General features: G+C 48.4%; 11 protein-coding genes across 11 annotated transcripts; 4 read left to right on the forward strand and 7 right to left on the reverse strand.

Moving 5' to 3' along the window:
• Positions 1 to 104: 104 nt before the first annotated feature.
• Positions 105 to 528, forward strand: BDW43DRAFT_92078 (uncharacterized protein). Its single transcript, XM_032050710.1, has one exon. The coding sequence runs from the start codon at positions 213 to 215 to the stop codon at positions 423 to 425; it is 213 nt and encodes a 70-aa protein (XP_031899848.1). The 5' UTR covers positions 105 to 212; the 3' UTR covers positions 426 to 528.
• Position 529: 1 nt separating this feature from the next.
• BDW43DRAFT_92077 (uncharacterized protein) lies at positions 530 to 1,195 on the reverse strand. The gene has a single exon (XM_032050709.1). It carries the CDS (start codon positions 1,007 to 1,009, stop codon positions 626 to 628), a length of 384 nt encoding a protein of 127 aa, XP_031899849.1. The 5' UTR covers positions 1,010 to 1,195; the 3' UTR covers positions 530 to 625.
• On the reverse strand, positions 917 to 2,313 carry BDW43DRAFT_92080 (uncharacterized protein). Its single transcript, XM_032050711.1, has 3 exons — positions 2,082 to 2,313; positions 1,434 to 1,870; positions 917 to 1,358 (listed from the first exon to the last, which is right to left on the reverse strand). The coding sequence occupies exons 1-3, from the start codon at positions 2,103 to 2,105 to the stop codon at positions 1,118 to 1,120; spliced, it is 702 nt and encodes a 233-aa protein (XP_031899850.1). The 5' UTR covers positions 2,106 to 2,313; the 3' UTR covers positions 917 to 1,117.
• Positions 2,314 to 4,357: 2,044 nt separating this feature from the next.
• Positions 4,358 to 6,671, reverse strand: BDW43DRAFT_92114 (CNOT2/3/5 family protein). The gene is made up of 3 exons (XM_032050712.1): positions 6,294 to 6,671; positions 4,683 to 6,217; positions 4,358 to 4,592 (listed from the first exon to the last, which is right to left on the reverse strand). The coding sequence occupies exons 1-3, from the start codon at positions 6,546 to 6,548 to the stop codon at positions 4,532 to 4,534; spliced, it is 1,851 nt and encodes a 616-aa protein (XP_031899851.1). The 5' UTR covers positions 6,549 to 6,671; the 3' UTR covers positions 4,358 to 4,531.
• A 242-nt stretch (positions 6,672 to 6,913) lies between these two features.
• Positions 6,914 to 8,308, forward strand: BDW43DRAFT_277095 (D-aminoacyl-tRNA deacylase). Its single transcript, XM_032042031.1, has 6 exons — positions 6,914 to 7,060; positions 7,176 to 7,247; positions 7,304 to 7,482; positions 7,555 to 7,597; positions 7,651 to 7,844; positions 7,956 to 8,308. Exons 2-6 carry the CDS (start codon positions 7,241 to 7,243, stop codon positions 8,070 to 8,072), a joined length of 540 nt encoding a protein of 179 aa, XP_031899852.1. The 5' UTR covers positions 6,914 to 7,060; positions 7,176 to 7,240; the 3' UTR covers positions 8,073 to 8,308.
• Positions 8,309 to 8,481: 173 nt separating this feature from the next.
• BDW43DRAFT_311427 (uncharacterized protein) lies at positions 8,482 to 8,845 on the reverse strand (the record flags this gene model as incomplete). Its single annotated transcript, XM_032047192.1, has 2 exons — positions 8,482 to 8,653; positions 8,730 to 8,845. 2 exons carry the CDS (start codon positions 8,843 to 8,845, stop codon positions 8,482 to 8,484), a joined length of 288 nt encoding a protein of 95 aa, XP_031899853.1.
• A 1,679-nt stretch (positions 8,846 to 10,524) lies between these two features.
• BDW43DRAFT_92169 (cyclophilin-like domain-containing protein) lies at positions 10,525 to 12,257 on the forward strand. Its single transcript, XM_032050713.1, has 5 exons — positions 10,525 to 10,654; positions 10,737 to 10,804; positions 10,880 to 10,889; positions 10,962 to 11,048; positions 11,121 to 12,257. Exons 1-5 carry the CDS (start codon positions 10,639 to 10,641, stop codon positions 12,059 to 12,061), a joined length of 1,122 nt encoding a protein of 373 aa, XP_031899854.1. The 5' UTR covers positions 10,525 to 10,638; the 3' UTR covers positions 12,062 to 12,257.
• Positions 12,258 to 12,537: 280 nt separating this feature from the next.
• BDW43DRAFT_300502 (putative MFS transporter) lies at positions 12,538 to 14,505 on the reverse strand (the record flags this gene model as incomplete). The annotated part of the gene is made up of 7 exons (XM_032044907.1): positions 12,538 to 12,780; positions 12,842 to 13,100; positions 13,167 to 13,633; positions 13,689 to 13,844; positions 13,896 to 14,258; positions 14,307 to 14,395; positions 14,448 to 14,505. The coding sequence occupies 7 exons, from the start codon at positions 14,503 to 14,505 to the stop codon at positions 12,538 to 12,540; spliced, it is 1,635 nt and encodes a 544-aa protein (XP_031899855.1).
• A 750-nt stretch (positions 14,506 to 15,255) lies between these two features.
• BDW43DRAFT_277114 (NAD(P)/FAD-dependent oxidoreductase) lies at positions 15,256 to 17,068 on the forward strand. Its single transcript, XM_032042032.1, has 3 exons — positions 15,256 to 15,413; positions 15,473 to 15,693; positions 15,758 to 17,068. Exons 2-3 carry the CDS (start codon positions 15,504 to 15,506, stop codon positions 16,900 to 16,902), a joined length of 1,335 nt encoding a protein of 444 aa, XP_031899856.1. The 5' UTR covers positions 15,256 to 15,413; positions 15,473 to 15,503; the 3' UTR covers positions 16,903 to 17,068.
• A 114-nt stretch (positions 17,069 to 17,182) lies between these two features.
• On the reverse strand, positions 17,183 to 19,475 carry BDW43DRAFT_311431 (amidase signature enzyme; the record flags this gene model as incomplete). The annotated part of the gene is made up of 5 exons (XM_032047193.1): positions 17,183 to 18,130; positions 18,216 to 18,368; positions 18,420 to 18,503; positions 18,583 to 18,751; positions 18,808 to 19,475. 5 exons carry the CDS (start codon positions 19,473 to 19,475, stop codon positions 17,183 to 17,185), a joined length of 2,022 nt encoding a protein of 673 aa, XP_031899857.1.
• A 558-nt stretch (positions 19,476 to 20,033) lies between these two features.
• Positions 20,034 to 21,975, reverse strand: BDW43DRAFT_311432 (class I adenylate-forming enzyme family protein; the record flags this gene model as incomplete). Its single annotated transcript, XM_032047194.1, has 5 exons — positions 20,034 to 20,404; positions 20,464 to 20,585; positions 20,639 to 20,733; positions 20,790 to 21,583; positions 21,651 to 21,975. 5 exons carry the CDS (start codon positions 21,973 to 21,975, stop codon positions 20,034 to 20,036), a joined length of 1,707 nt encoding a protein of 568 aa, XP_031899858.1.
• Positions 21,976 to 22,258: the final 283 nt, after the last annotated feature.

Consider the following 22,258-nt stretch of genomic DNA (forward strand, 5'->3'; position numbering starts at 1 on the left):
TTTTTTTGCATATTGGGTAGACAGCTAGCTGGGTACAGACAGACCTGGTTTCACATTGTCTTGACGTAGCGTATTTACGTCCCAAGTCCAAGTCCACATTGCGTATACGAGCCCTTCAAACGCAAACCATAGATAGATATGGATCTCAGGGTAAAACCGGAAACAGGCACCAAAAACCATCATCCAGAACGGAAAACCGCCCTCACAGCAGGATGAATTTTCCTTTCAGGTTTTCTTTGTCCAGGTGTGGATGCGCCGGGATATACCTGGCTAGAATCGGTCAGGGAATAAGGTTGGCGATCGTTGGCACTATCTATTTTTGTATTACTCGGAAGAGACCGAGTACCTTGGTTCTTTCTATTGCGTTGGTGCTCTGGCTCTGTATGTGGGGGACACAAAGAAAGTTGTATTCAGAGTTTCCCTAGGGAGCGGAACCTAGATGATAATGCGGGTGGACTATTAGGGAGCCGGAGTGTCGGTTTTTTTGTTACAATAACGGGGCTAAGCTAAGGTAGATTAGTTGATTTAAGTAACTTAACAGGAGAATTCATATAGGGATGGAGAAATAATTGGATTCGATTATGCCGGAACGCCTTCCTTGTATGTGCCACAGTGATAATAAGGGTTATAAGTAGAATATCAATTGTGGGGGGGGGGGACTGAGAAGAGAAGATCGAACATGTTGCGGCGGTCCTGTGTCCCTCAAGACGGCCCATGTCGTGGTCTGAAGAAAGTATGAAACAAACAGGAAAGAAAAAAGAAAAACACACAGACGATACAATGCAATGCACCGTCTATCTCGTAACGCCGGTCTGGTATCCGTACATAAGTCGTCATCCGTACATGAAAAGCTGAAGGGAAGAAACAAAGGTAAGAGGATGTATATGATCAGGGCCCGGAAGCCAAGACCCTTCGTAGAAGATATGTATGTGTGTAATGGACAGAGGTAATATGATATGCAGGAATGGGTGCGGGGAATATAAAAACAAAGCACGTCACTCAATGACATGCGGTCGATCACTTGCCTCCCAGTAGCCAATGAAACATGTGCAAGAAAACATCCAAGCCAATAAGGTACAGGAGAACATCGACGAAGCCAAGACTTTGTCGTCGCATCTTAGGCCCGTTTTGTCACCCGCTTGGTCGCCGCACGGCGCTTGGGCACATTCAGGTGGTGGTACGACCGCAGATGCTCAATCAAGTGGTCCCGACGCGGGAAGCCGTTGCTGTCTTTGCGGATGCATCCTTGCACCGGGCAGTCCTGGAAGACAGGGTTGTGGACACTGGAGTCGTGCCGCTTCAGGTCGGCGGGGCGAGTGAAGGCCCGGCCGCAGTCACAGATGTAGGGCTTCACCGGTCTAGACGAAAGGAGGGAGGGGGGTTAGCAGTGCGAAATGAGATGGCTGAACCTATTCCATGGGCCTGATACGCACTTGGCGGGCTCACTGGGAGGAGGAGTGCAGTAGGTCTCCAGTGGGGGGTAGGAAACCTCCTCTACTTGGGTGGTCTGCGTAGTGGGCCATGTGCCCTGGACCGGGGAGGAAAAGTACTGTGGGGCGTACTGTGGGTGGATGTTCGCTGGGCAGTAGACGGGAGGAGGCGTGAACTCATAGGAGACCTCGTAGGCTGGTGCTTCATAGGACGTCGAGTCGAAAGAGGATGGGCTGAATGAGGAGGCGGAGGAGGCAGAGGAGTAGGAGGAATAGTTGGAGGATGGATAGGAGGATGCATGGGAGGGAGCGTGACAGAGCTCATAGTCATGGCTCGCCATATGGTATACATCGTAATATCCCATTGACTGTGTCAAGGAGTCTTCGCTGCTGGTGGAGTAGGAGTGCTCCATGGGAGGGCATGCCGGAGCATGGGAGCTCTAAAGTTGGACGGTTAGTTTGAATTACTTGATGATATTGATGTGTACTGTACAAGCGCCAAAGAAAAAGAAAAGGAAAAAAAGAAGAAAATAATTATATTGTCACATTGGTTATCGAACAAGCGATCCAGAGGGGGCAAAAAAGAAAAATAAAAAAGAAAATAAGAAAAGAAAAGAAAACATGGGGAAGAACGGTCCATTGGTTGCATACCATTGGAGAAGCATATCGCAACATTATGAATACTGGGATGGGTAATAAAGGAAAGAATCCAGCAAGTTTGAAATCGACCAAAAAAAAAAAAAAAAGTAGTTGTGCCCAAAAGTTCTTGGAGGTCAGTGAGTGAATATCTACAATCCGGGGGGAAAAGTAGTGACTTTATATCCGACGAGAGTATCTCGAGATCCGTACGTTGGTACATGGATTCAATCGAGCACACCGCGCTTTCTCCACAGCGATGTCTGACTAGGGGTCCCGTCTGGCGTGTTAATAACACGAACGACATCATCAGGTGAGCAAGAGCTCTACGATCATCGACTAAAAGTCCCGCCTGGGGAGACCCATGCAGGAATTCGACATGAATATTGGCCGGCGGTTATCGACAGCGACGCACTGCCACCATCCGCTCCACGTCTTATTGGAGCAGGAAGAGTGATGCGTCCTTGCACTGCTTACGCTAAGAAGGCCGCTAGAATGAATCGAAAGTTCTGCCAGGCTTCTAGTAGTGTTCTGGCAAGTCATGATTGGTAGATCCAGCCCCAGGGGCACTGCAAACACGGGCCGATAGGAAAAGTGACACCACAGGCTGATTGAACTTTACATCATAAACTCTTCCCTTTCTCCACTTCATTCACAGTGGATCTTCTCTGGAGACCAATAAGGCAGACTCTGAATTGAACTGCACTTGTGCCCTAAGCAAATCCTGGTCCCCTCCGCCTTCCTCTCGGACTACCCCGGTCCTAATTCGTCGGGAATGCTTGGACCGGCGGTTTGTGGTGATATCGGAAACGCACTGGTTTTCTGATAGAGAGGTTCTTGTCTTGTGTATCCACTGTACGAGGGAGGGGGGAGTCGTGTGCTCCGAGGAGATATCAATCTATTATGTCGTTGATTGTGACTGTCCCTAGGAGCCGCTGGTGAGAGCAAAAAAAGACTTCTACGATTGATAGGTTGACGGTTCTTACGTCGACTGGATTTATTTTTATTTTTTAAGTTTGATACTTTTGATACTGGGGATCTCTTCTTTATGTTGGTGATAATAATGAGCATAATAATCATAATAATAGTTCCATATTTTATTATTATTATAATGATTTTCTCTTGGATCCAGGTACACCCAAAATCTCGTCGATCCATGAACACCCAATTCAACCTGGCCGGCACGTCTTCCGACTTCTTTTATTCATTGGTTTTTGAACGGAATGCAACGATTCGACAGCCTTGTAGCAGTGGAGTATCGCCAAGCAACCAGACTAGTCTGGGGACGGATTGATTCTCCTAATAAATGAATAAAATAAGGAATTAATTCCTGATAGGACGGGCCAGAATTATTATCTAATCCATCTTGAACCGGTGACGGAGAAATCAGCCGCACAGCCCCTCCTCTTGAACATGGTGAACTTGATCATCATCACTACTACTATTGACTGGGTACAACTGTCTTACGCCGATTCTCTTCACCAGCCACTCGTAAGAAGAAGCCCAACTAAACCATGTAGGGAAAGAACTTCGGTCCTTTCGTGAGGGATTTTTGTTTCCTTGATGAGGTACTTACTTTCAATCTGACCGTCATTTGATTTATTTATCATTGAGGCTTTTCTTTTTTATTTCGAGAAACAAAATGACTCGACGGGTGAGGCGGACGGGCGAGAGAGAAAAAGGGAGAAATCAATTGTTGACTTTGTTTGTCTGTCGGGCACTGCAAAAGTGTAAACTTCTCACCTTTTGACTGTCAACATACCTTGACCGACCTGACTTACTTCCTTAGCACTAAAGAAAATGTCCGGTGACTGAGGAGCTTAGTCCCCCCAGCTACTACGAAACTCACCCTAGGTTCCTCCCGTCCAACCAATAACACTCGTATTCATTATAGCAGTGATCGTGAATCATATTGTACTACTGATTACCGTTTCATCTTGCTTCTTCTTTGTCCAATACAGAATGTTGCCAATTGCGAACGCTCACGGCACTTTCACGCCTGTCCTACCCTTGGGGATCGCTACGCTTCCCAAGGCGCCAGACCCGGTCCAGATGGGTCTGACCGGGGACGGCACGATGCAAAATCCTTCATCGGTCAACATGGTTGCATTACTTTAAATGGTCAACCCAAACAGTGTTGGTGTGCTTGTGTATGCATAAGACATGGCTGTTATATTCCATCAGCCGCCACGCAAGAGCGGCAGAGAACTCCCCTGTCCCGCAGTCCCAGTCGTGTACTCGTTCCTGAAGAAATCTCTCAAACACAAAGAAAGAAAAAGAGAAAGTTGAAAAAGTCAAAAGAAATGACAGACTCCCATCCGTCGGCAACCCGAACGATCTGAAACTCAATGCCCGTTTCCAGAGTAGTGACCACACCGCAGATAATTGGACCAAATGCCTACCATACATACACGGAACTCAAAAAGAAATTGCAACTGGAGAAGAAAAAGGAGCGTACTCCCGAACTATAGTTCGTCTTCCAGATACTTGTAGACAAACTTGAAATCGGCCTTGCGTCGGTTCATCCTAGGGAACTGGGTTAGCGGAGATTGAACTCCCGAGATAAACTCCGACCAGAAACCCAAAAAGGAAAAGGGATGATAAGACGCCACTCACCATGTACTCTCGTAATCAAAGAACCGATACGTCCCTTGTTCGAATTCCTCCGTGATGGTCTTGGGCTCCTCGTGTCGTTGGAACCAGGTTTGGTACTGCTTGTGGAATCGCCAACTTTGGCTCTTGAGCGCTTTGGCCGCCAAGAACTGCTGATACGTGCCCTGTCGGTAATAAAACAGATAGAACAGCGTATCCGTATCGATCCGTCCGCCTTCATATAACCGGGGGTCGTCGAAGATAGCTAGGGGCTCTTGAGGGTAATAAAGAGGGGTATTGTATGGGTTCTGAGGCTTATAATGACGTGGCTTCTCTGCATCGGCCGGTTCGGGGCAGGTGCTGATGGAGGCGGCGAGGAGCCGTTGAACCGACGGGGGGTTTGTGGAACTTTGTTGTGCTGTTCGGCTCTTGGTCACCTCGAAGGAATGAATCAGATCTTGCAGCCCCGGAGGTAAATGGTATAGCGATTCCTCGTCGTGCGACTCTTCTGTGCTCGCTTCACCATTTACCGTTGGTTGGGGTTCTTTGGTGGCTGAGCTCTCCGCCTTGTTTGTTGCAGGTGTCGACTGCACCGTATTCGATGCACTCGCGGCTGCGACACTGGGGCTGAGCGCGGGGGTCTTGGACCGCTCTTCCGAAGCGCTGGTCGTCGTCGTTGTCGGTGTTGGCCTAGAGATAGGTTGTACCGATGCAACGACAGGCGAAGCAGTCGACGACGGCCTCGAGGCCAAGCTGGCGGCGGGGAATGCTGGACTGGCGCCTGGTGGTGGGGGGAGGGGAGCGATGCCAACACCGTTCTTATCGCTGGCAGCTGCCGCCGCGGCAGCGGATGCATATTTGAGAGTCTCACCAGGTAGACGGGTCGGTGGTGGCGCAGGCTTCATCCCCGACGTGCCACTGGTGGACGTTGACGGATGTAGTGTCGCAAGCACTGGCAGTGGGGATTTCATCTGAGCCGAGGGTCTTCGAGGCGCCGTCGATTCACTCTTGATGGATTTTGGCCTCGAGTCCGTATCGTCCTCTTGGACGGATTGTGTATCCTGTGATGATACTTTGTCGTTGTCGCCAGTCATGCCGAACTGAGCTTCAGTCTCACCATCCAGGTTCAGGTCATCATAGAGAGTCTCATCTTCGCCAGAATAGTCCACATTGTGCCCATCCTCCACATAGTACTTTATACTCTCCTTCAAGTCCAACACTTGGTTCGTCTCGACGTTGCCATTCTGCAGTGATCGTAGCAAGAGTTCTAGCTTATTGACATGCCACTTATGTCGTTCTGTTATCCGCGTAAGATCTGCTAACCGGTTCGTCCTGGCGACGTCCTTCTTGCCCTTCTTCACCTGCATGTGCAGTGTCTCTTCTTCGGCTTCCATGGCTTCGATCTTCTGTTGTAACTCGTCGACCATATTCGATAAAAAGTCACATGTTTCCACCTTCTCTTTTTCCCTTGGATCGAGTCTCGATGCGGCCGAAAGTCCCTCTTTCGAGTATGCTTTCGTCTTCATCTCCTTTTCTACCGCTTTGAACTGCTCCATACACTGCGCCTGTGTTAGCTATTTCGCATGTCCGATAAGCCGACGGAGGGCAGGATTTGTCGGGGAATCGTTAGCCCACAGTTTCGATGGCTCGACGCTGCTCTAGCAGCGGTCCCTTGTCTTTGACCTCATTACCCGAAGCCCATGATTTGATCTGGTCGCGATACCGTTGGAGCTTCTTGATCTCCCGTTTCAGGTTCTCCTCGAGCTTATCCCGTTGCGTCGGATTCGACGTGGAGCGGATCTTCTCGTAGATGCCCTCGAACGATTGAATGCCTTCGGCGACCTTCTTAAAGGTCTTATCGATCTCTTGTTGTATCTTTCGCGATGTCATGGCTGCTGTTCAAATGAACAGATTGCCAAAGGGGGGGTTTGAAAATTGCAGTTGAGGTGTGGGTTCAGGGTGGGAGGAAGCGGAGGAAGGTAGGGCGGGTGGGAGGGATGCGTATAAACTCGACACTGGGAGGTTATTAAGAATCAAGGTTGCCGGGCAACTCTGTCCTAAATTCAAGAACCGGTGCGCGTTGGGTGAATGAATTGAATTGACAAGAGAAAGGTGGACAATCTCCTGATATGTGTGCATGGGAATGGATTCAGCGCCTGTCGAAGAGCTCAGTTGGCGCCAAGACTTCACGGGCGGCGTAATTCAAATCAAATGGGTTTCAATGTGTGCCTCAGTCATTTCTGCGCGGGAACACAGTTCAACTTTCCTCCGATCCTCTTACTCGTTTTTCTTTACTAATACTTCTTCCTCGACTTATTATAAATTCCCTTAACTTATTGCCTACAATCCCATAACCTGTTGTCTCTTAGTCTGTGAAATCGCTTGTGTTGCGAATATTCCTGGTACGTCAAAGCGCAGTTTGCAGCAATCGCCCCCCGTTCTATAGATGCTGCGACACCATGAATACCTATCGCATTAGCACATGCATCGTTCAGCTAATTTGTTTTGTGAATATAGTTTTTTCGGCCTTATCCCGATATCCTCCCTTTTCCTACTTGTGACATACCTCAATATATCTCATTATGAAGGGTTCGCCCCGTCGTCTCATCTTCATCCAAAACACCCTTACTAAGAAGAATTATCAGCGGTTCTACAACGAGTCAAGTCCGCGTCGGTTACTGTCGACGGACAATTAGTTTCCAAGATCGGTCGAGGCCTTCTCGTTCTAGCAGGCGTCGGAAAGGGCGACACAGAAAAGGACGCGGATACGTTAATACAGCGGATATTGAAAGCGAAGTTGTTCCCTGGCGAGGATGACAAACAGGTGAGTCACTAGCGGTCTGGGACTGTAGAAGATTGAATGGATCAGCTCTGACGGGTATCACTCTATGTGAAGTGGAAGAGGAATGTCCAGGATATTGAAGGAGAGGTTCTCTGCGGTATGTGATCTCGCCTCGACAAATACCTAGATGGTACTTGCTGACTGTCACAGTGTCACAATTTACACTCTACGGCCAATTGAAAAAGGGCAGTAAACCAGACTTCCATGACGCCGCTGACGTGGAGACTGCACGCAAAGTATATGACTACTTCTTCCGGCGATTAGGTGAAGTCTATAACCCTGAACGGGTGAAGAACGGGGTCTTCCAGGCAATGATGGATGTCGAACTGAAGAATGATGGGCCGGTGGGTGTAGATTACCGCAGTGAAGATGCAGCGGTATAGCTATTGCTTGTTCCTTTACTGCTCCTTGCCTTTTTGACGAATGTTTTGCTGACGAATGGGAAATTTAATTAGGTTACGATCGAAATCAACACACAATTGCCGAAGAAGGAGAAGTCGGGGGACGAAGAGCCGTCGCAACCGGTGCAGAAGAATATTGAAATCCGACTGCCTCCCGAGTTGTTGCAGTAATGATCATCTTTTCATAGTATATAGACGATACCACTTTCTGTTTTCCCCTCCTTCTTGTGTGGGCTGGTAAATAGATTGGATAGAATTTGTACAAATTATGGGGATTTAATGAACGATATTAATGACTGCTACTGGTATTATTATAAGATCTCTTGAGCGAAACGGCCAATGAGCAACTTCAACGGTCTTCTTGGAATATAGACTACTGATGATGAATAAGTGAACTGCAAGTCCTGTCCGTTTCTTGTATACATCACTAACTGTGCTACCTGTACGTCATGCTCACTGTTTATCACATTAATAAGATAATCATATTTTTTGGGTTCAGTGCATGGGTTAGCTTCCATAACTATGTAAGCACTGTAACCCGGATTCTTATTTCTAAAGGTGCCTGAAAAGCCTCTGGCCGCTATGCCAGCTTCTGGATGATGATAATCGCATGCTTCTCTTGCAACATTGATAGACTTGCTTCTCTGAGCTGCTCAGAAGGTATATTGGCCTTGTAGATGATGGAACCCAGACAAGCATCCGAGCACTGAAGATACGGACCCGTGTCTCCCTCGAAGGAAGTCACCCGGTCCCTGTCAAAGGTATAGCCATTTATCCTCGAAGTACCTAGTCAGTACGCTGAAGCTGATGATACGGACTAGAATGAACCGTTTAGAAGCCATATCCTGCACTAGGACAGCGGAGATGCCCAAGATATCAGCGGTATTTTCAGGGCCCTCAATCCGTTCATATTTGGCTTGATCTGTTTTCATGACCTCGTGCATCTTGTCCCTGGATATCATCGAGAAGATTGACGGATTCTCTGCGCATACTCGTACCATGAACCAAGTCAAAATTGACATATTAGAGCTTGTCTGCAAGGTCCTTTCGCTCAATTATCTCAATAATCTTGGTAAGTTGAGCCATGTGGAGGTCTTGCTGTGAGGCAATCACGTAAATCATCTTGTCATACGATAACCTTCTGACCTACCTTTACGTTATCCGGGTCCCGGAGACAGACGATAGTCGGAGCCGTAGCTGTCCCCGTTCTCAAGAATGGATTGCAACGCAATGTGGGCGAGTGAGTCTGTCTGGAAGTATAACTGGACGTATGGGCCGCCGATGAGTGATTTTTCGATTAGGGGTGATTTGGGTGACCGCAGAGGGAGAGTTACTATGTGTGTGTTAAGCAGGGTGGAGGCATGGATAGGGTAGGTTCCGGTTACGTTCTCGCGGATTAGCTGGACGAGTGCTTGAAGAGTCTTGTCTTTTACCCTGGGGGCGGGGATGAGGAGAATTAGGTCGTCTTTGTCTGGGATCGGGGGCCGCTGGAGGGTGTTGTAGGTGAGGGAAGGATCTATGTCCACGAGAGGTCCGATGTGGGTTGAGACGTGAGTACGGTTTATGTGGAGTAGGTTGAGGGTTGAGGACAGGATCAATAAGGTCGCTCGATCTGTCTGATTAATCTTATCAAAGATGGTTGATTTGATAGGGCTTGCATGTTGGTTGTAGATTCCATCGTCTTAGCTACTTGCTAATTAAGGATACAGATGGACATAGATTGAACAATGTCAGGTATAGGTCTTCTCGGGTTAGTGATGAATGAGTCAGTTGGAGCTTTAGGCATCAACAAAACCGTGAGGAGTCATTCAATGGTTCCTGGTTGTACTACAGGAGGTATTTCAACAGCTACTCGTAGAGTAGGATGGTCGCTGGATTGAGTAAAAGCGCTGTTCCTAGCGAGAGTCTAGGAAACAAACGAGACAAAATATAAGAAAAGAAAAACCAGAGAAGATGAATATGACCTAGCTTAAGCCAGGTTGTTTCACAAATAGTCAAATTGATATTCCCTTGTACTGATTGATTTCTGGAGAGTGTTGCAGGGTGAAGTTGGCATATTGCATTGCTACTAAATATCATTAACTACATAGGTATTAGCTATACAACATCAGCCCTACAAACCGAACTCTATCAAGCAAACTCTTGTGACTTAACACTTAAAAAGATGTTTTATTTTCTTTGAAGTAGAAACATCTACTCTTTATACTATAATACTACCTACTATAGACTGTCTAGAAGCATCAGAGCTCTTAAATATAACTTGAGATAATTATTTAATACTATGTACTTTTTTAACTAGAAATGACAGTAATTAGTTAATTAAATAAAAAATGGTTTAGTTTAGAAATTGTAGTAGCGGAAATTCCATGGAGCTGTAAGATATAGGGAGTAGATCCTTAATGGTTAATCTGCATTGATAAAGATGAAAACGCGGCTTTCTGTCGGGCCGAGAATGGCCAGAGAAAGATTTCGTAGTTGGAATATAGTAAGTGTGTAGTAGTAAAGAATAAATAGAATGTTGTTGAAGAATTGCATAGTAGTGCGGAGACCCGTGATCAAATGGAAGCTTCCTGAAGCTTTGTTCAACCTCCTCCAATTCTTCCCTCTCCCCCTCAATCACACCCTTCTCTGACTACTATTTACTCTTGCTCACGATACTCCTCTACAACTGATTTCTTTCCTTGATCCACTTTTCTAACCTAATACCCTTCCCCATCCGTCTTTCATACTGCTCACCATGGCTGAAGCTCAACGTGCGTTTTTTTGCTCTTTTCCTCCGCTCTGGGGTTCCGCCCTCGCATCGCAAACCGATTACTGATCGCATATGAATTTCAGGTCGTCCTCGTGTCTTCTTTGACATTCAGATTGGCAATGAAAAGACCGGACGTATTGCCCTGGAATTGGTACGTAAACTATATTACTTCCGCGTCTCTTATGGTTGTACAGCAGCTTTTGCTAACTACCCCGCCTTTTCTCAGTACAACGATGGTCAGACCTAGTGCCAACGGAGATTTTCTGATTTTACTTATTTCACGCTACACAAATACTGACCATTTGCAGTCGTTCCTAAGACCGCAGAAAATTTCCGTGCTCTCTGTACCGGAGAGAAGGGTGTAGGAAAGCAGGGCAAGCCATTGCATTTCAAGGGTACGGCGCGCGTAACCCCGCTCCTGCATCCTGTGGCGCATAAGTGCTAACTCTTCCCCCTCCGCTGTGTAGGTTCGATTTTCCACCGTGTGATCAAGCAATTCATGATCCAGGGTGGTGACTTCACCGCATTCAACGGCACTGGCGGCGAGTCGATTTACGGCGAGAAGTTCCCCGACGAGAACTTCGACCTCAAGCATGACAAACCTTTCCTCCTCTCCATGGCCAATTCCGGCCCCGGCACCAACGGGAGTCAGTTTTTCATTACTACCGTCCCCACCCCTCATTTGGATAGCAAACACGTTGTTTTCGGTGAGGTGATCAACGGAAAGAGCATCGTTCGCAAGATCGAGAACATGAACACCCAGGCAGATAAGCCCGTCAAGGACGTGACCATCGTCGAGTGCGGTGAGCTCACAGGTCAGGCCTACGAAGACGCCGACAAGCAAATCCCTGATGCTACCGGCGACCCTTACGAGGACTTCCCCGATGACCACCAGGGTGAGGAGCTGAATGCCCAGGTCTGCTACAAGATTGCGTCGGAATTGAAGAACTTCGGAAACGCTGCCTTCAAGAGCGGCAACGTCGCTCTCGGTCTGGAGAAGTATCAGAAGGGTCTGCGCTACTTGCATGAGTTCCCTGAGCCTGATGAGAACGACCCCAAGGAGCTTGACGGCCAGATCAAGACTCTCCGCTTCACCCTTCACTCCAACTCGTCTCTCCTGGCCAACAAGCTCGCACAGTACAAGAACGGGCAAACCTGGGCTACTTACGCCTTGGATACTGCCGAGGCAGCCAACGCTGCAGATACCGACAAGGCCAAGGCCTACTACCGCCGCGCCGTGGCCTACGGCGGCCTGAAGGAAGAAGATGCAGCTTTGAAGGATCTCCAGGAAGCCGAAAAGCTGCACCCCGGCGACAACGGCATTATCAACGAAATCGCCAAGGTCAAGAAGGCCATCAAGGATCGCCAGGCCAAGGAACGCGCCACTGCACAAAGGTTCTTTTCATAAGTGAGATAATGCCATGCGTTCATGATTCATGAATGTTTCTACTACCAACCAACTACTCTACACTTTCCATTCGCATAAAAGCGACATCCCAATTGCGCCGTCTAGATAGTCGCCTTGTTCGCGTATTCAGTTCTTTTCTCTCTTCTCCATACTTTCTGACCTCGTTCCTAAACATTCGGGCATTCGGTAGCGTGGTGAAATCGGCGCATTGATTTGCTACTTCCTAAGTTCTTTACCGGCGGATGTCACTCGCGTAGCGATTCATATCCATCAGTTTATATAGACTAGGAAAACTTGGGAATAAAAGGACGGGCAATGAACAGAGTCATAAAGCACGCTTGTTGAAACAAATGCGAATGTCTGGTATCTCTTGAGGCATAGGGGAGCATCAAATGTGCCACCTAAATATACCCAGCCAAACTAGGGTAAACACAAGACAAGATGAAAGAGCTTCTATACCCAGATCCTTAGATATATCAAGACCGACGTCCCGTCTCCGCCAAAAACTTCTCGTATCGCGCCTTGCCCCGCCGGCGCCAGCTCTTTCCCCAGATGAGCATCGGCACGCCCATCACCATAGAGAGAACCACGCAGATACCATAAAAGGTAAAAGCCCAGCCGTAATTCGTAGCATTAATGAAGTGTTGCACCGTGAAGGAGATGGCAAAGTTGATAACAGAAGAGCATATAGCCAGTACGATGACGAGCTCACCGGAAATCTAGAGCGGTACGTCAGTTTACAAAACCCATTATAGCTGGTGAACGCCCGCCGAACCATACCTGGTCAAAGCATTCCATAGCATAAGCTGTCGCGATGCTAGTCGCCGAGACCTGGTGGGCTATCATGCAGCATAGCCCGACACCGATGGTCATCCAGTGGGCTCCGGCCGTCGCACCCCAGCCGTAGATGAAGTAGCCCAGAGCGGCGAAGATGAGCGGAAAGACGTACGCCCAGAGTCGCATTTCCGGTTCTTTGTAGCCCTTGTTGCGGCGAGCCAGGAAGAGGACGAGCCAGTCGGAGAGGGATCCGATGCTCATTCTATGCACATATATACTGTGAGTTTTTCTGGTTCTGGGGAGAGGTTAAAGGAAGGGATTGACTCACCCAAAGAAACTGCCGATAAGAGCAGCGAGAAATAATAGGCCGGTGGAGCCATTGCTCCAGTTGTAAGGCGCTTCCGTCATGATCTCTGAAATGGTATTGAAGGAAACGATCCCTGCCGTGCAACCGAACGCGAATTGGATGCCGGCTAGGACGATGTTGGGAAAGGCGAAGAGGTAGAATGGTCGTCGGAAATACTGAAACCATGTTGTCTGGTCGTCGTTGAAGTAGTGCACCAGAGCGATCTTCTGAATGTATGCCCGGGGTGGCATGTCTATTTCACCTGCGCTGTGGCTTGGGGTGACTGACAGATGTGATTCGTCTTGTTGGCGCTTGTCGGACTGCATTCCGGGTGCAGTCTCGTAGGTTTGCTCACTCTTCAGGGTTTCCGAGGGTGGTGTTGCTGCGAAACGGTACCGTGGGAACATGGTGTCATCGAAAGTAAAAATGAATAACAGGATCAAGACCCCCTTGGGCACTGTTAGCGAGGAAATGGGTGATGATTGGGAAGTGAGTTAGACCTACACACGCAATTGCAACAATGGGCATACTCCATCTCCAGCCTATGCCGTCGGATATGTACCCACCCAAGATGAGTCCAAGTATCGACCCCAACTGCTGGAAGAAAATGTAGATGGCGATCATTCGGCCACGTTCGTGAGCGAAGAATGTATCGAAAATCTTTGAGCGATTAGCAAAAGCAAATGATTCAAGACGAGAAGTGAGACAAACCGTGAGCTGGATGAGGGCCTGGTACGCAGCTGTACCCATTCCACTGATACACAGCATAAGGTAGTATTGAGTAGTCCCAGTATAAAACGCGCCCCAGATACCAGTCGCCCCGACGAATATCAGACTTAAGATATAGACAATCTTGCGTCCAAACTTCATCGCCGTCGGAATCCAGATAACGTTGAAGAAGCCAAGCATGAGATAGTTGAGAGCAGAGCCGCCATTCATGTTCTCGAGAGTAACGCCGGTCTCAGCGGAGATTGTTGTCCATGACGCACCCCAGTTGTTTTCTCCAAAGGAGTTAACACAGGCATAAGCTGAGATGAGACATAGTGTCCAGTACTTTTTGTACTTTGGCCAATTCTATAAAGAATCAGTGCCTGATAAGCTAGTAAAAGGTTCTACCCTTACAAGAGGATCAGCTGCTGAGCATGATGGCTGAGGGATTAGTAGAATGTCCTGCTTTCCTGCATGTGCAGCATCTCTCAAGCTCCTAGAGGCTACATGGATGGTTAGTATACCTCTAGAGCTGTTGCTGATATATAAACGCACCGTCAACCAGGTAAACGGTCCCTGGGACATCAGTGAGGATGTCATCAGAGGGGCCCATGCTGACTTTGTGATTTCTCAAGAGAAGTATGACCAGATATATGCTCTGAGGATGTCTAACTTCTTTTAAATGCTGTTTCGGAGGCGAACTTACAGGGTGTCTTTGAGGGGAAGAGTAGTAACAGCCCGCTCATGCTACGCTGGGGCTCCCATCATTGGACGAGCTCGCCGAACCATGATACGAAGCTTTTCTAGCAATCCAAGTTCAGTCTGGAATGTGGAGGATTATCCGGTTTGACATATGCCATATCCTTTCCCCACATGGTATACCCCGAGGTCTGAGATAATACATCTGGACGAATGCTTAGCGATAGCCTGAATTGATAGGCGTACAGCCCATAGGAGGAAGAAGGAACACGATAAGTGATCAACGTGAAGGAAGCTCCAAACGACTGGTTATGATGCACCGGGCATTAGATACTACTTGGGAAGGGACCTGGTGGGGAGAATCCTGCGGTCCACAATTGGTTGGATATCTAAACTCTTGCCACAAGCGGCAGAATGCGGAGGCAGTCATGTGGGCGTTGGACTGTTCAAACGAGGGTTATCTATGATCTTCTGAGAATATGAATATGGATCCATTGATAGACGACGATAGTGAAAATGCGGAGAAGATACTACAGCTTAAAGTAAAGGAAGGTCCAAGCGGATGATATCAGTCTAACCCTAATCAGGTGATTGTTCAACCACCAGCGTCCAATCAAACGATAGATTTTGGATAGCTCTCCCTGCATCATGGATCTTGTTCCTCCTTCACTGATCTCCAGGTCGATATTGATAAGGGTCACTTAACCAATTTTCGCTTCAACAAGTGGCCCAGGCCATACCCATTACAAGCCGGGTTAGACAGCCAACATCTCGGCTTGATTTTAATGGCATGATCGGTTATCCTATATAAAAAGTTCTATGGTACTTCCTCTGTGCCTTCTGAAATTCTTTCCTTCTGACAACGATTTATACTGTTAAAGCCTAGTCATTCAGCGGTGCTGATAACCCACAATGGCATCCAACCTAAATCCCAACTCTTCTATCCTCATTGTTGGGGCTGGGACATGGGGTTGTTCCACTGCTCTACATCTTGCCCGCCGAGGGTACAAAAACGTTACAGTTTTAGACCCGCACCCAGTTCCCTCACCCATTGCAGCCGGTAATGATATTAATAAGATTATGGAGCACAAAGAGGTAAAAGGTACGAATAACTTGTGACTCAGAACAACTGACAGTCGCTCACCTGACGGAAAAAAAATAAACAGGCTCTGAAACGGATCCTTGGAGTATCGCCTTCTCAACGTGCACACGAGCTGCATTGAAGGGCTGGAAAACAGATCATGTATTCCAGCCATACTTCCATGAAACAGGGGCAATCGTGTCTGGTCACACACCCTCTCTGATTAAACACATACAAGAGCACGAGATCGATTCGTCAGACGCAGAATTCATCAAACTCGAGACCGCAGAGGACTTCCGCAAGACTATGCCTCCGGGAATCCTTACCGGCAACTTTCCTGGCTGGAAGGGTTGGCTGAACAAGACCGGTGCTGGATGGATTCACGCCAAGAAAGCCATGGTTTCTGCGTACACCGAGGCGAAGCGTTTGGGAGTCAGATTTATCACCGGTTCGCCGGAAGGAAATGTTGTATCTCTGATTTACGAAAATGGAGATGTAGTCGGGGCTAAAACTGCCGACGGTGCCGCCCACCGAGCAGAACATACTATTCTCTCTGCAGGTGCTGGGAGTGATCGTCTTCTGGACTTCGAGAAGCAGCTTCGCCCCACTGCATGGACGCTCTGCCACATTAAAATGACACCCGAGGAAGCAATCAAATACCGGGGCCTTCCTGTGTTGTTCAATATCGCCAAGGGCTTCTTTATGGAGCCCGATGAGGATAAGCATGAACTCAAGATCTGCGACGAGCACCCCGGATACTGCAACTTCGTCTCCGATCCTGAGCATGGTGGCGAGGTGCGCAGTATCCCGTTCGCAAAGCATCAGATTCCTCTTGAAGCCGAGGCCCGTGCAAGAGACTTCCTCCGTGATACAATGCCCCATCTTGCGGACCGACCGCTGTCGTTTGCCCGTATCTGTTGGGATGCGGATACTGTGGACCGTGCGTTCTTGATTGATAGACATCCCAAGCATCGCTCGTTGCTGCTTGCAGTCGGTGGATCTGGGAACGGAGCCATGCAAATGCCTACCATCGGCGGATTCATCGTAGACGCTCTGGAGGGGAATCTGCAAAAGGAGCTAAATCATGCACTACGGTGGAGACCTGAGATAGCGGCGCACCGGGACTGGAAGGATACCCAAAACCGCTTTGGAGGACCGAACAAAATAATGGACTTCCAGAAGCTTGGAGAGGATGAATGGACTAGAATTGTCGTCAAGAGCCGGCTCTAAAAGCAAAGAAAATCCGAGTTATTTATTCTAGCCTCATTTGTCAGTCATTACACTACAGTCCCCACTTGTGAAAGTATAGATCGTGCGTATGCTGGTGAGCCTCTTTTCTCTCCCTAATTATGCACGTAGGGAAAACATGAGTAGATCATTTTATCAAGAGAGCAACTATACTCTACACAAATCAAAGGAAGTACTAATAGAGATTACCATTCGAGAGGGATATTGTGACTCAAAAGAATTCATATAACAGACTTAGAAGCCCTCCAAACCCCAAACCATCTCAAAATAGAGTCCTCCCCGCCTTAACAGTACGCAGCAAGCCCGCATCAGCCAACCTCTCAATCATATTAAAGAGCACAAAATCACACCCCCGTTTAACCACGAGATTCATAGATACCGGCATCATCTCCGTTTTCAAAGTAACCGCCGACTTATACGGAACTTCCCCAATGGGAATCGTATAATCAGCACACCCAAAAATCGGACAAATAGAAGCACCCAAGATAGCGGCATCATCCGCCTTCTTATAGACATACGTCGTATTAGGTAACTTGTTCAAGACGTCTTCTCGGTATGAGGGAAACCCGCCTGGCCCGATATCATAGACCAGCAGTGACTCCGAGCACGACTCATTGGTAGAAAACAGAACGGACTCCTCGAACCAAGTAACTGCCTTTGCTCGAGACTCGAGAGCCTCCTGGAAATCTTCTTCTTTGACTGGGTCGGTCAGGAACCTTTGCCACTGGTCGCGGTGGGTAGGGTCTAAGGGAGGGAATCGACCATCGGATAGTCTGGTCCAAGCGTTGATGAGAGGCTTGCCGATAATGCGCCATTGGTCCCAGGTCCAGATGGTAATCATGGTTTTGTCCTCCAGCATGATGGGCACTGCTGGCTCGGGGGCGGACTGGGCTACTGCGGTGAAGTTGATTGTCTCTGTGGTCATGTTGAATAGCTGGGTGAGGTTCGATATGAAGGATTGCCAGATGGGTTCTGTGGCTGCTTGATTTTGTGGACTGAATTCGCTGAGATATACTAGTCGTTTGGGGAATTGATTGGTGTTAGGGACGTCGTAGGCAGGCAGGCCAGTCAAGGTTGAGTTCTGCTGCATGGTTGTTGTATACCAGGCTTTGGAGAAATGGGCCCACTTCTTTGGATCCCTGGTGAAAACGCCGGTAGTATCGCTGGGATGGCTAGATCGAGCGACATCATACCTTGGCTGGGGCGCTGTCTTTAAGAGGCGACAAGTTAGAATTGAGGTTGGGTTGCAGGATCAATCGCTCTAAGAATAGAGAGGGATGCCCTTACCCGTATACACCAGATACGGCAGCTGGTAAACGCATAGAAGAGCCAGTGTCTGTACCGATTGCAAAGTCTAGCCACTCGTACGCTGCGATTGAGCAACCGCCACCGGAGGATGATGCACTGCAAGTCAACCACCCGTCCCCACGTGGGTTGAAAGGGTAGTGCTTCCGACGTCAGTCATATATATATGGTAGACCCAAAAATGAAGTACATACCTCATCTTGCCATAACCAAGGGTCGGCTGCTGAGGCAAATTGAGCTAGTTTCTGCTTACCAACAATATGGCCCCCTAGATCAATCTTCTCTCTGTTAGCTCAAAGTATTATATCCAGCACTGGCTGCGTTGTAAAGTAGAAGTATTTGGAAATCTGTACGTACAATTCGCTGGATAGCTGGCGCGGTGACATTCGCAAAAGGAGTGATGTGTGTCCATGCCTTACTTCCGCCTGTGGTTTGAAGGCCCTTAACGTCAAATAGATCCTTGACTCCTACTCTTGCTCCAGCTAGCGGGCGAGGGTCCCTCCAGCTGTAGATTCGCGAAGGTACTCTATGAACACATCAGTAACTGGACCAACCATACTAAACCCAGCTCGAATAACTTACGGAATCAGAGGCTGTTCGAAGAATTTAGTATTCTGAGCGCCAACGGCGCGATAGATGCCGCTACCATCCCCGGGATCATACGAACCCTGCAGAAACACACTGTAGAGGTCCGAATATAGCCGCCAGACAGGATACAGGTAGAATGCGTTTTCCTTCAGAGCTGCCACGAAAGGTCCCTCAACATGCTGATTTTGCGACTCTGGGACAATAGTCACTGTGCCGATGGAGGCACCTGATGGAATGGTAACTTTGGGAGGAACAAATATTGTCGACACGTTCAAACTTCGCAAGTAGTCTATAGCTTGCTTCTCAATAACCCCTTCGGTCGCGGTTTGGAGGAGAACGGCTTCAAGAAAGGCGAGGTTAAAGACGTCATCTTGGTCTATATAGTCCTGGATAGTTCTTTTGATATCATCTTCCGTCACCTTTGAAGTATTGACACTCACTGCGGTCAAGGGTGTCCACAAAGGTCGCTCCGATGGACCCCAGCTGCCATAATACACAGCCTTCGGATGTTGCACATTACTGAGGTAGACGGTGTTGTTGTGGAGTTCGAAAATGATCTCCTGGGAATCAATAGATGCGAAGCTCTGGTGAAATGGCTGAGGGAGCCGTGCAGAAGTCACTTTGCCTAGGGCTATGAACGTTGATGCAATATTCCATAGCATGGCGAGTCAATCCAATAGGGTGGGTCGTTTCGTGTGGGTGAGGCTGCACCGGTATGACTTGTGATGGCAAGGATTCCCAGCTACCCCTTACTGATTCTTATACGTTAACCTGGTCGAATTTACAACAGATTTATCATTGTCAGTAGATGCCGGTCGTACAACGGTGGATGCCGTAGATTGATCGACAGTGGGGAATACTATATTTGAAAGCCTATGAGGCTCTCGGTAGAGATGGAAGTTCTCGATTTGCATATACTGACGATAGACTTATCCTTATCATCCGAAGTCTACTTTTCTGCAAATGATGATGATGGTGCTGTCTAACGAAGTATCCATTCCATAGCCCATAGGAATACGTATTCCGCACTACTTGGCGCATCCTAGCCAAGAGATAGTATGCTATCAGCTCGGGAAACCCTGAGTTCGATGGAGTTAAGGGTTAAAATACGTGCAGTATTCTTCAGGTAGAATATTGACACTGAGGTATGCCGTCAAGATTGTCAAGGACGAATGATTACTCTTAAAAACAATAATATTCAAATTGATTCCAAGCCGAAATCACCTCAAATTCCAAACTTCCACTTCCTGTGGTAAATCCCGGATATTTCCCTCTACCGATTGCGGGAAGAACACGCTCGGGGCCTTTCGCGCATCAAATTTCCCCGAATGTGTCTTAGGAACTTCTTCTTTGACATCTAGCTTCCGAAGAAGAGTCGGTAATTTGTGTTCAGCAAGTTTCCCTGTCAGATCCGCCCTCAGGCTATGGAGACTAAGAGTCTTCCCTTCTTTGACACGGACTAGGACGGCAGTGCGGTTCATAACTTCCGCATCTGAGACTCCAACTACGTAGGCTTCCGTGATATAGGGTAGTGCCATCAGATTCTCTTCGACTTCCAGGGTGGGAACCCTACGTCCGTCGAAAACCACGACTAAATTCCTTTAGTTAGCCAGGGTGACGATAACTCGTTAGGCTCAGAGCAATACGTACAGTTTTGTGATACGCGACCATCAATGGTGTACTGCTTTCCATCGAAATGACCCAAATCCCCGGTCTTATAGTAGCCCTCTTCATCGAACACAGCGCGCGTCGCCTCCGGGTCTCCGATATATCTAGGACCATAACTCAGCCGTAACCCATTGTAAATTCCAAGAATGTCACTTACCGAGAGAAAACAAGCGGTGTCTTTACACGAATCTCCCCATGGTCCCCTTCAGACAGCTTTATAGAGACCCCCGTAAGAGGAACGCCTATGCTTCTCTAAAGATTTCATCCATTAGCCTCCTTCTGACCTCCACGAACAAGCAAACACTCACCTCACCAATCTCCCCATCCGACAAATGCGATTTAGCCATCATAATGCTCGTCTCCGTAGCAGCATAGTTGACCCCAATCGGCACCCCAAGAACATCACCCCAGAACCGCTTCACAGCAGGCGTAAGCAGGTTCGAATCCGATTTCGCCAACCGAAGCCCCCTCGCCCCATTAACGTATTCCTCCAACACCGCCGCCGGCAAACCAGCCAAATTCTCTTCATAATACCGCTTCATCTGCGTCCACATCGCAGCCCAGCAGATTAGGAACCGCACATCTCCCTTCCTCAACCTCTCCCACATACCACTGGGAGTGGCATCAAGGTTATAGATCTCGGTGCAAACGCCCGCCAAAATAGCCGCCGTGGCGTTTCGAATACCCCCGCCCCAATGGAACGAGCGGTAGGAGAGATACACGGCATCAGGGCCGAGCATATGTTCCAGATTGTTCGCTTCGCCCATCGGGCAGCCGAAGTAGACTTCCACCTGGTGGTGGAAGAATCGACGGGCATGTTCGACGCCTTTAGGGGTGCCGGTTGTACCTGAGGTGAATTGGACGAGGGCCGGGCGCTCTGTGGGGAAACTGATATCGTTTTCGATGGCGATGCGGGGGTTGATGCTGCTGTTGTCGTTTTCGTTCAGTGTGATGGCGATGGGGAGTATGTCCATGTCTAATTTCGCTTTTGCGTGGTTTCGGGTCGCCTCGATGAGCATTCGGTGCTCGGGGGCGAATGCGATGGCCTGGGCGTTGCATTTGTGGGCCAGGGTTGTGATTTCCTCTGGGGGGGTATTGGGTGCTAGATTGCATAGAGTCGTAGTTAGAAGGGTTGGAGAGATGTAGGTGTTGTCGGTAAGGCAACGTACATAGTAGAACTGCCGCGCCGCCAACTGCAAATATGGCGAAGAGAGCTACGAGGAATTGATAGCTCGAGGGTGCGGAGAGGCAGATGTAGGTGTTATTATCATTGATCATTCCATTGTCGTCTAGGACAACCGGTGGGAGGACACTGGAGATCTGATGACGGAAATGCAGGATATCTCTAAGGAATCGGACATAGTCTGCTTCGATATTCTGGCGTGGATCGCGGATGATGGCTTTGTTAGCTTGGGCTGCGGCGTGCACTAGGTGGGCAAATACAGGGTCGTTGGGAAACCCTTTGGCTGGGAGGGGAGTACGGAGGGGGCTCATGATTGCTCTGCGGCTATGAGTATGCACCTTAAAGGTACGCTAGTTATGTGTATGGTGAAGAATAAGCTATGTGCCAGGATACTATGACATTGAAGCTGCAGGATGAAGCCGTATGGCACTAATGACTCTAATAGAATATGGACCAAAACAGGCCGGAATCAGTTCCCTTCCCCAAACATCCTACGGGTCTAGCGTCAGAATATTACGATATGCGAAGTATCAACCGGGTAGGAGAAGTGCATTACTACCGTTGCATCCTTCTCTGTAGATACTGAACGCTAGA

The sequence above is a fragment of the Aspergillus alliaceus genome (genome assembly GCF_009176365.1).
Source record: "Aspergillus alliaceus strain CBS 536.65 unplaced genomic scaffold BDW43scaffold_24, whole genome shotgun sequence".
NCBI classification, from domain to species: domain Eukaryota; kingdom Fungi; phylum Ascomycota; class Eurotiomycetes; order Eurotiales; family Aspergillaceae; genus Aspergillus; species Aspergillus alliaceus.